This window comes from Doryrhamphus excisus, linkage group LG12 (assembly GCF_037039965.1).
Source record: "Doryrhamphus excisus strain RoL-2023G ecotype Guam linkage group LG12, RoL_Dexc_Guam_v1.1, whole genome shotgun sequence".
NCBI classification, from domain to species: domain Eukaryota; kingdom Metazoa; phylum Chordata; class Actinopteri; order Syngnathiformes; family Syngnathidae; genus Doryrhamphus; species Doryrhamphus excisus.
In genome coordinates, this window is record NC_136368.1 from 17603735 (window position 1) to 17615120 (window position 11386).

The 11386-nt window shown below is 38.6% G+C and overlaps 2 protein-coding genes across 3 annotated transcripts; one reads left to right on the plus strand and one right to left on the minus strand.

Moving 5' to 3' along the window:
• Positions 1-383: 383 nt before the first annotated feature.
• Positions 384-2475, minus strand: LOC131136151 (uncharacterized). 2 transcript variants are annotated; one of them, XM_058082721.2, is made up of 3 exons: positions 1980-2475; positions 1411-1568; positions 384-1330 (listed from the first exon to the last, which is right to left on the minus strand). In XM_058082721.2, the coding sequence occupies exons 1-3, from the start codon at positions 2155-2157 to the stop codon at positions 710-712; spliced, it is 957 nt and encodes a 318-aa protein (XP_057938704.2). In that variant the 5' UTR covers positions 2158-2475; the 3' UTR covers positions 384-709. The 2 variants fall into 2 exon arrangements, with proteins under 2 accessions (XP_057938704.2, XP_057938703.2); XM_058082720.2 differs by having other exon boundaries at positions 1968-2475.
• Positions 2476-2768: 293 nt separating this feature from the next.
• LOC131136150 (actin-related protein 3-like) lies at positions 2769-10602 on the plus strand. The gene is made up of 12 exons (XM_058082719.2): positions 2769-2937; positions 5117-5172; positions 5397-5521; positions 5626-5736; positions 5996-6091; positions 6233-6340; positions 6623-6766; positions 7524-7697; positions 8615-8707; positions 8781-8906; positions 9034-9117; positions 9827-10602. Exons 1-12 carry the CDS (start codon positions 2894-2896, stop codon positions 9920-9922), a joined length of 1257 nt encoding a protein of 418 aa, XP_057938702.1. The 5' UTR covers positions 2769-2893; the 3' UTR covers positions 9923-10602.
• Positions 10603-11386: the final 784 nt, after the last annotated feature.

Consider the following 11386-nt stretch of genomic DNA (forward strand, 5'->3'; position numbering starts at 1 on the left):
TAGTATAAATTGTCTCCAGTGACAATGATCAACATTATATCGATATGAGTATGCTTGCCATACATTTTACATTTTTTGCAGTCTTTCTGTTGTGAGTGATGCAACTTGCCAAAAATCAGTATGCGGATCAAACAGGAAGTTCCAATTATTTTAACTAACCAACAATAAAAGATCAATTAAAATTAAAAAAAAATTCTTAATGGAGCTGGTAATCTTAAAGGGATACATCAAGCATACTGGATAATGAGTTTCCCAACAAAATGAAAGTGAAAGTCTAGTGAAGCTGTGAAAAGGAGTGTGGTTCTCAATTATTTTCTGTCATAAAATGTCAAAGAAATGTTTTTGCACCACCCCGGAATTGAAATAGTTTTGAGAAACTTGTATGTATTTATTCATCTGTACTGGACAGACTGAAATCAAAACTGAAACCAGTGAAATGCAACAAAATGGAGAGCTGTGAAGCATACAAGCGCATTCACGAGTCAAATTGCATGCTGAGTACAAGAGATTCATACATGTTGGCAGGTGTGCACCCTCCCAGGGGATGTCATGGCTAGCAATAGTGCCAAGGAGAAGGTGGAGGTGGATCACCAACAGTTTCGCCTTTTGAACCAAACCGTGACCTTAAAACCACAGTAATGGCATATCATTTGAGAGTCCTGTCAGAATCATGCGTTCCAAAACATAATTAGATAAAAAAATTAAAACTTCAAAGCACAGGAAGCGTCTCCTCCTCGTTTTTAATCACCTGTGGATCTAGTTCTAATTTCATCTCAGAAACTTGTGCCACAGCCTGAGGGACACTGCCACCCATCCTCCCGATGTGCTTCTCAGGCATCTTGTTTTTTCTCCTAAAAATTCTGTGCGAACTTGACGCTTGGGTTCTGAAGGAGCTGTGGAGCGGTGCGGTTTCTCCTTGCTGCGTAAAGTACACCTGAATACGTCCCTGCATGTCCTCCTCCACCGCTTTGAACACCAGGTCAGTGATATCTCGGCGAAGTTTCATGAGCACCATGTGGTTTTTAATCTGTTGCATATCTGCTAGCATGATGTTGACAAACTGCTGGAGTATGTGTTCTTTAGAAAGATTTGCTGCTGTTAATGGATCACAAACATCTGGTGGAACTTTGTCACCGTGAGGCTCAAAGCTTAAGGACGTGCCATCTGCAGGATGATGTTGTGTATATGGACAGCTGGAAGGATTTGAGGTGGATGCCCCAGATGTAAACCTGTCCTTAAGTGTCTCATCAACATCCAATGTACTTCCTGTTTCGTGATCAACACTCCCCTCAGTCTCGAGCTCGCCGTCCTCCTCCTCATGCTCATCTTCCTGCAAGAGAATTGTTTGGGAACTTTCAAATTAACTTTCAGGATCTACAGAAGAACCATGACACATTAGTCTGTACTTACTGGACAGCAATCACTTCGTCTACGAACAATGTACGGCCTCAGAAAGTTCAATTTCTCTCTCAGCATCCTTTGTTGAAAAGTGTTGACCTTCTCTGGGTGGCATAACACCCGTCCATACTGAGTTCGCAGAGATCTGGATCTTCTCTCAACATCAGATACTGAAGTGAAGAGGCAAATGATGTATATACATGATGTATATATATACAATAAGAACAGTTAAATTACAATACATGACACACTATTGAATGAACAGTAAGCCTCCATTAATCATTATTGTCTTGTATGTACATTCTAAAATGGATAAAGTGCTATTTTACGTTGACGGCTGTTTTTATTCTTACTTTATTATTATATTTTTATTCTGCTTGCTGGGCTGTAAAGTGCACACAGTGTTAATGCTACCTCAACCTTTAAGTGTTCATGACAATTTAATGTCTTAATGGTACTCATTATAATCGTTAGCATAACAACAACAAGTCCATCCATCTATCAGTCTATCTAGACATGTTGTACATGAGAACAACGAACATTACACAAGTTCCAGAAATATATACAACCTTCATTCCTACCAGATTTTCCAATCAAAAATGCGCACTCGGACCACAGCTTCGTCTTCAATTCCTTGTCATAAAAAGACTCCAACGAGGAGTTAAACAGACATTCGTGCTTTTTCCAGAAATCTATCAATATGTTGTCCCTTTTAGCGCCCCAGTGTGGCCCACGAATCTGTCCTCGGAAATGTGCCATATTCTGTACGTTATGTGTAAATATTTGTCAAAGTATTATTATGAATTCACACACTCATCTACTTGGGTCTACTTCTTCGCTCTTTGGACTTCAACATAGAAAAGAAATACTGCCCCCAGCTGGTAGTTGAGTAGGGCGGAAATGACCTAAATGACCGAAAATCATATTATTTACAAATTGAGTGAAATTAAACTGCTGCGACTCTAAAGAGGAATGCTCCTGCCTCCTGTTTATAGACGGCGAGGATAGGCCCAGTATGTTGATATTGTTAGTTTGTTTGTGTAAATATTATTGTTTTTCTTTACGTTTTTTTAATAACAGTTGGCTTTCTTTTAATCAATTATACTATATAATTCAAGCGGAAGTAGCAGCGAATACCTAGCAAATACCCATTTGTATTTGTATATTGTGCAATTATTCACAAATAATAGCTTATTGATACAACATATTTTTGCCTGCTATTTTGTCTTGTGTTTAATTGTGATTATAATCAGTATTTACACAAAATGCACAACATTGTCGGTATAAGACTCGGAATAAGACTTGGTTGTTGTCTTCTCAGGTGATTGACAGCCGCCTCCGCCATCTTGCCTCCGCTATGCTACCGGAAGCAGAGTACGGAAGTGGAAACGTCACTGTGCGGGCTCTGGGTTCCGCCTGTCGACAGCTCGCCAGCTGACACAGCCGGTCTAAGACTTAATTTCAACGTTTGTATACAACAGAAACTTGGGAAAATATGGCTGGACGGCTACCGGCGTGTGTCGTGGACTGTGGTACAGGGTAAGACGTTTAACAATGATACAAAGCAGTCACCGTAACGGGGTGTGTATTTCTGCAAAGGCTCGCGACAAGCTAACAGCGCAGCTTTAAAGCATGATTTAAACATATTCGTATGTTATAGGTGCTCTCGTGTTTGGACCCATTACATTCTAGCTTTAGCAGCCTTTGGTAGTGATTTAGCACCAAACTGGATCGGATTGTGATGCAGACCTGTCAGTTATTTCTTATCTGTCATCGGTATTATTAATTTAGCAGTCAATTAAAATAAGTTTGTTCTTGCAGACAGTATATTTAATGTCGCACTTACTCCGTCTTAAATGAATGACAAGACTACTCTGCGCATGCGCGGTGCAACTCTTCCTCATTCATTCTTTAGTCCATATATGGTTATTAATCGCATCTTGGAACATTTGGATTGTTTTTATACATTTTGTTACGTATTTTGGACTAGTCACTTCTTTTTCTGGATTCCATATTGTGCGCCTTTGGATTTCAAACTTGTTTCCTGCAGAAAACATTGTTTTAAATCAGACAGAAGTACACAGATTTATACATACATTTTGTTATCGCATTGACAGAACTGTCATTTTAGAAGTATGTTGTATACTACCTTTGCTATTATTTGTAACAGTCTGAATCTGCAAGCTCTTTTTTTTTAGATTTTGCTTTCATGTAGAGACTTGAAGGAGGCACTCCTAACGTTACATACCTCAAGCACTTTCAAGTATACAAGCTAAGTAGAAAGTGCAATTTATTAAGTTGCTTTTACCTGTCAAACACTTTTAAGTTGCACAATATTTGTCCCAATATCAATACCTATTAAATAAAAAAAGCAGAACGTGTGGTCATATACTGTGTTGCATTCGCATCCCATGCTTCTACTATGAGAACACTACTCCAAAAAAGATTTTAAATAAATATGTAAAGTTGTTGCAGTACATTTTTTTACATTAATAATTTTACATGTATGAGAAAATTGAAAAAAATAATGTAGCTCTCTTTGAAGACTGGGTCATTTATTAAGAAGGTATTGCACAACACAGCAGCAGTAGGACCAGTGTTGTAACAATGGTAAGGTGCAAACCGCTCAGCTAGCATTAGTAGCGCTTGTGAGTTCATTGTAAACAACACAAGGACACGCCAAGTGTAACATGACTTCCGTCTGAGCTGCTGACCGGTGTGGAGGAAGCGGGGTTCAAACCGGCAACCTTCAGTTTACGAGATGGCCCACTATAATGTTATGAACCTTAATCACCTTAATACACAACAATGTCTTCAAAGACTTGTTATAATTATAATTTGTTAACAGTTGTTTAGCATTGGAATTCAGTCGTCTTAACTCAACTTCAGCCATCCAGTGCATAAATATGTTCCCTCAGACTTGGGGTGTATTTCAAGCCTGTTGGGGCATGTTAAAGTGGGCAAGCCGGGACTGTTCAATGGTATTTAAAGATTTCTGTGCATCTGTGTTTGTGTTATATACAAGTCATCTTGCATCATGTCAAAATGGTGTCTTTGAATGCATTGCCAAGATTTCTCATAAAGTTTGACCCTGAGTCGTTAATGCACAGCGATTGAAGAAATGTCATAATCATTGTTCGGTGTGCGTACCTCTGTGTTTGTTTTGCAAATCTCAAATTCTAACTGCAAAAAGGACTGGTTGCAACTCTAAATAACATGGCCAGCTCTTAGCAAAGGCTGCTGCACATGTGTGTGTTACCTGGGGCACAGCTTCCATGCTCAAAACAGGAAGAGGGTAGGCTATAATTCCTACAACACCTTCAAAAGTTAGCAGCCTCGAGGCAGCCGTGTAACAGTTGCAAATGGTCCCTTTTTCAATGTAACATATAAATAAATACACTATCAATAAGGCATCTGAGAAGTCTGCATTCAAACATTTCCTCAATTTGGGTAACCACTGGTGTGGGAAATTGGTGTGCTTGTGTACAGAACTGAATATTCTATACTGAAAAATTTAGTAACTAATACATGTAACATTACACCCCGACAGGAGAGTCTGCTCCTGCTGGCTGATGTTGAATAATTAATGTGTTTTTTAACATCATAGTTTTTTAGGGTACACAGTCAATGTAAGCAGTTTTTTTCCCAGTAGCTTCTCTTAAAGCACCCCCAACTAAAAAAAGTCACACATTTTGTTCCTAATTGTGTTCTCTTGCAGGTACACCAAACTGGGGTATGCTGGGAACACAGAGCCACAGTTCATCGTTCCATCATGTGAGTTTTACCCGCTAGATTCAGCTAACACTATTTATTCAGCATACCACACAGTGGTAAAAAAAAAAAAAAAACTGAGATCATTTTGTTGCCTTCATTATGTTTGTCCAAACAAATGTACATTTAGTTGTACCAGGCATTAAAATAAACAAGAAAATGAAGGAACATAAATCTAATCATTTGTATCCTTTTGCAGACTCTAATTAATTCCAATTTTTTGTCAGGTATTGCCATCAAAGAGTCTGCTAAAGTTGGAGACCAAGCTCAGCGAAGAATGATGAAAGGGGTGGATGATTTGGATTTCTACATAGGAGATGAAGCTGTAGATAAGCCTACATATTCCACAAAGGTACTTCACACCCTGTTGCGTTTGTTAGCTGTCATAATAGAAATCAATACAAAGACTCCAAAACCATTGCACATTTCTATGAAACCATATGTTCATATCAACAGTGGCCAATCCGCCATGGGATTGTAGAAGACTGGGACCTAATGGAGCGCTTTATGGAACAAATCATCTTCAAGTACCTGAGGGCCGAACCTGAAGACCACTACTTTCTCCTGGTGAGACCACTTTTCTGCTCATGGAAAACAGTGTCAACTTAAAAAAAATGCATATCAATGTTAATCCTTAATATGTGGTACAAATGTATAGGAATATATTTTTTATATATTTATACATGTGTACACGGAACATGTTCTTTTTTTTATGGGTACTACACAAATATGTACAATAAACCTAGAAGAAAAGTTGCACCGTCGATACTGTTAATAATTGTTTTGTAATTATTGTCTGTATGTTTGTGTCTCCCCCAATTTACAGACAGAGCCTCCTCTGAACACACCAGAAAACCGAGAATACACAGCCGAGATCATGTTTGAATCCTTCAATGTACCAGGGCTGTACATTGCTGTGCAGGTCAGGCATATATGCTTCAATCTATAAGCTTGTTTAATAAAGATGCTGTTCACTTGAATGATAACCTTGACTTTTCATCTTTAATAATAAGTTTTGCAACCTTTTCCGTTTGACTGACTATGCAGTATTTGTATGTGTCAGGCCGTGCTTGCTCTTGCAGCGTCCTGGACGTCTAGACAAGTGGGAGAGAGAACATTGACAGGCACAGTTATCGACAGTGGGGACGGTGTCACCCATGTCATCCCTGTGGTGAGTCATGTTCATTCAAACTGCTTCTAAAAGTTGATTTTTTTTCTTGTCACACTGTTGTGTCTGTGAATGCCACCAACCAAGAAATAGGTAGAGCAATTTTCCAGCTTTGAAAGTGGTATCAAATCTGGAATCGAGACCTTTTAACACCTCTGCCATGTTGGCGGGTTGAAACATTGTCCAGAACAGTGTCCGACAAGTATTCCATGTTGTGCTGCTATGTTGTATTGTATTGTGTTGCATCATACTTGTAAAGTGATGTTTTTTTTCTTTTTAATTCAGGCTGAAGGTTATGTTATTGGCAGCTGTATAAAGCACATTCCCATCGCAGGACGAGACATTACTTACTTCACGCAGCAGCTTCTAAGAGATCGGGAGGTGGGCATCCCACCAGAGCAATCACTGGAGACAGCCAAGGCAGTCAAGGTATGGCCTCATCTTTTTCACCTGACCTTTTTTTTATTTGTTTACGGTATGCAATGTACAAAGCTCTAATTTGTACATATTTTTTGTTTTCTGTAGTTTCCTTTTGACAACACTAGGTGGCACTCATATTCTGTTGGAAAACTTGAAAGGTTTTATCTAGCTACAGCATCTCAAAATTGATTGTACCCCTCACATTTCGGCAACGAGTTGTTAGCGCACAGGCCACACAGATAGGAGACCTGGGTTTGGTTCCCCCACTGTGGAATTTGCATGTTCTCCCCGTGCACGCGTGGGTTTTCTCCGGGGACTCCAGTTTCCTCCCACATGCTAGGTTAATTGGCGACTCCAAATTGTCCATAGGTATGAATGTGAGTGTGAATGGTTGTTTGTCTATATGTACCCCGCATCTCGCCAGAAGACAGCTGGGATAGTCTCCAGCATGTCCTAGTGAGTATAAGCGATATAGAAAATGGATGGATGGACATTTAGGCAACCATATTTTAATATCTTCTCATTATCTTATCAATATCTTCTCACACTTTCATAAGGCTCAAGACGAGACATGACATTAATGGCTGTGTCCAAATGAAACCTTAATGGCAATAGACTACTAACAAACATTGGTCTTCTATGACAGCAGGTTTCAAATAGTACTACATAGCGTAGTAGTAGTGTATAGTGTTCATTAAATGAGTCATGTCTTCTTGGTTTTCCTGTCCAAATTTTAAGGCTAGTCTAAATGTTTACCCCCTCTCAGGAGCGCTTCAGCTATGTGTGCCCAGACCTGGTCAAAGAGTTCAACAAATACGACACAGACGGCTCCAAGTGGATCAAGCAGTACACCGGCATCAACACCATCAGCAAGAAAGAGTTCACTATTGATGTGGGCTATGAGCGCTTCCTGGGGCCTGAGATCTTCTTCCACCCGGAGGTTAGTGTTAATAATGTGGACAATACAGTCAAATACAGTGGAACCTTGGTTAGCATCATTAATCCGATCCAAAAGGTGCACTCTAACCAAAGCATAATGTTGATGCAATTAATCCATTACAGAAACACAAAATATAATACAATTATAGTTTTACATGAAAAAAACAATTAAAAATGCATATAAATTCATATGAATGTTGAATGAAAGGGGAAAATAAACACCTTTACTGAAGATATTTGTCAAAGACGCAATGTGGCAGCACGATCAACCTGGACACCAACTTCATGTTTGAGCCTTTATTCCTTTAATTAAGTCGTGTTTCTCACCTCAAGTCTCTGCTTTTATTTGATCACGTCCGTAAAATAACCCAAAAATGGTGCCAAAGAAAGTTGCAAGTGCCAGAATTTTGATAGAGAAGAGAACTATTGAATTCAAGAAATCAATTTAAAGCAAAATACAAAAGTTGTGTCCATGTTGATCCCGCTGCCACTGGGTGTCTTTTCAACCATCATGTTTTTCTTCAGTGAAGGTAAAAGTAACCTTAAAAGTTCATTCGTTCTTTTCATTTATCATGGATATGCCTTTAGAATTATGTGTGTAAAAAAATGATTATTGTAGAACTATCAAAACATGTTTAGTGTTAATATTTGAGCACACACTGTATCAATAACAATTACAAGACTGGCGCCATATTTTATGCTAACCTACGCAAAAACATTTTTCATGTTAACCGGAAAACTGAGGCGTATGCTAACCAAGGTTTCACCATACTTAAAAAAAATCAGCCATTACTTTTTTCCTCCATCTACATTGTGTAATTAAATCCAAAAATGTTCATACTTTTTGACAGCTTTGTCCATCTAGTCTATAGATCTCTTCAGCATGTTGGCTGTCGTCTTTGTTTCCTACTATCCTAGTTTGCCAACCCAGACTTCACCCAGCCCATCTCTGAAGTTGTTGATGAAGTCATCCAGAACTGTCCTATTGATGTCAGGCGTCCTCTCTATAAGGTCTGCGGGCAAATACTTCACAAACACCACACAATTACATACCAGTCATATTCATGATCTTTTTCTTGGTTAGAACATTGTTCTGTCTGGAGGCTCCACCATGTTCAGGGACTTTGGCCGTCGTTTGCAGAGAGACCTAAAGAGGACGGTTGATGCCCGACTGAAGATGAGCGAGGAGCTGAGTGGTGGCAAACTGAAGGTGAGCGTCACCGCAAAGACTGCAAAGCACATATTATTTGAGCAGTGGTATCGATGAAAGGATCATCTTCTACTGTATACAAGAGGGACAGACAACATTTCATAATGTAACATTCTTCTCTCCGTAGCCCAAACCAATTGATGTCCAAGTTATCACTCATCATATGCAGAGATATGCGGTCTGGTTTGGAGGATCAATGTTAGCATCAACTGTAAGTAGCAAACAAAAAACATGATCTTTTCTATTGTGCACTTGCGTCAAAAATGTAAAAGACGTATCAATATGTCTGTGGGATTGGGCGTGCGGTTAGAAAAAAAACTATCAATACATCTTTGGTAATGAATGAGTTAATCACACAGAGCCAACTTTCAAGTAGCAATGATTGCAGGTTCCATTTCATAACACCTCATATGTAATTAAATACAAGCCATCAACAAAGGTGGATCATTGTCTTAAATGGCTTATTTACTCATGTCTACTACATTGGGTACTAAAGGTGACTATTGGGTGGTTGGTTCATGTCTAGAGGGCTATAATAATATTAAAAACCATATCTAAAAAGCTTCTAAACAAGTTTTTTTATGCTCTAACAAGATTCCATTTGTAAATAAGGAGTTTTACTTGGCTGAAATCAATTTGTTAAGGTTGGATCTGGAACCAATTAACAGCTATCAGGGATTATTGTATGTCTCACTAACATATTCCTTGTGTTAAAAGTTCATCCATTCGGTATCCATTTGAATTTTAAACAACTGAAGCAGCACTTTCAAACTTCTCCAATCATGTTTGTAGCAGTTTGATTCAAAATGTCAACAATCAGGAGAGCACACACTTGATTATGCTAATTTTTTTTTCAATGATTCTGTTATTCCTTTCAGTACGTATTTTAAATCATCCTATCTTGAACTGTTTTTTCACAGCCTGAGTTCTACCAGGTATGCCACACCAAAAAGGACTATGAAGAGATCGGGCCTAGCATCTGTCGCCACAACCCTGTGTTTGGAGTCATGTCTTAACCCGTCTCAGAGCGGGGGGGGGGTACAGGTTGTGTCAAGTTTTGAGCTTTGAGAGGTGATGCTCTTTAGCCAACCCAGTATATAGAGAGAACAGGAAACCAGTATGTCTGCATTTTTTTCCTAAATCTTTTCTTGCTTTTTGTTTCTTTTGAGAAAAAAAAACCGAGACAAATGGTTTTAAAGTTTTACAAAACCATTTGCTATATATATTTTTTTTGGAGGGGCGGTTCCCCCTAAACTCCATGCAGTGAGTGGTGATGGCGAACAATCAAGGTGATCCTAGTTTTGGTATTAAATGCACCTCAACAGCACCTGTGTATATTTTGTGCACATTTTTTTATGTATATCCAGGATGAAATCAGAGGTTGAAAAACTATTAAACGTGAGGGCAAGTGACTGTTTGAACTGAGGTTGCAGCCTTGACATACCGTATTTTCCCAACTTCCATATAACTCCCATTTTTCCCATTGTGTCAACACAGTCACAAGCATCAATCATATCTGCTTTTACTCCAAACGATGATGCAGAAATGATATAATGAATCAGAGTGACTGAATGAGCAGTATTATTTGATTAAAAGTCCATTTTAATTAAATACCAAATGATGCGGGGAAAAAAATGGGATTTGTGTATTTAACGCCTTGCAACATTCCAATAAAGGCTCATTTTTGTTTCTTAAACCTTCAGTTTGCTGTAGTTCCTTTACTTTCAGCCTTCCTAGTCATTCCATTCATACTCATTCGAAACAGATGACAGACACCGAAGAAACATGGAAAAAACTACCAGGATAAGTACTTAATATGCAAGTAATTTGCCAGAAAAAGGGGTACTTGGGGAAATTGTGGTACAGACAGGAGAATAATGTATGTAGATGACGAATAATATGGCGTCAAAACCTGTAAATGCACCTGCCTTGTTGCTCTGGAGTCATTCGCCAGACCAAGCTGCCTGAAAAGAGTGAGGAGAACATCACAGCGTATCATAGCATGTATGTATGTATTTAACATTAAATTCGCTTTCTGGCGTAAAATGTTTTTCTTGAATTACTGGTTACTGAAAGTTGAAATGATTCAACTCCCATTATAAATATTTTACTTTGAAAATACACTATCAATGGATACCTTATTTATTAACAGTTGATCAATAGCTTTGTGTTTGTTGATATATTGACACAAGTTTATAATCTTTGCTAACAGACTTAATTCATTGACGGACGAATTCTGTGAGAAAGTGAATGAGTTAGAACTCATCACTTGTCCCTTGTATTATTGTATTCAGGATTTCATTGTTTGTGGAGTTATGTCATTGATAATAGTGCTGTATTAATCCAAGCTAAATTGGGATTCGAACAGGTGTACAGAGTTCGTCTTACCTGGGGATACTTACCAAGGGAATGTTTGGGGAGGAGCTGCCATGAGACTCTGGCTTTTATAGATTTGGTGACGTCATTAGTGACATCATCAG

Coding starts and splice junctions, on each gene's coding strand:
- LOC131136151 (XM_058082720.2), bottom strand. CDS start 2,157: ATGGCACATTTCCGAGGACAGATTCGTGGGCCACACTGGGGCGCTAAA. Junction 1,569..1,967: donor AAAATCTGGTAGGAATGAAG/GTTGTATATATT, acceptor TCTTCACTTCAG/TATCTGATGTTGAGAGAAGA. Junction 1,331..1,410: donor GACGAAGTGATTGCTGTCCA/GTAAGTACAGAC, acceptor ATTCTCTTGCAG/GAAGATGAGCATGAGGAGGA.
- LOC131136150 (XM_058082719.2), top strand. CDS start 2,894: ATGGCTGGACGGCTACCGGCGTGTGTCGTGGACTGTGGTACAGG. Junction 2,938..5,116: donor GTCGTGGACTGTGGTACAGG/GTAAGACGTTTA, acceptor GTTCTCTTGCAG/GTACACCAAACTGGGGTATG. Junction 6,092..6,232: donor GGCTGTACATTGCTGTGCAG/GTCAGGCATATA, acceptor TGTATGTGTCAG/GCCGTGCTTGCTCTTGCAGC.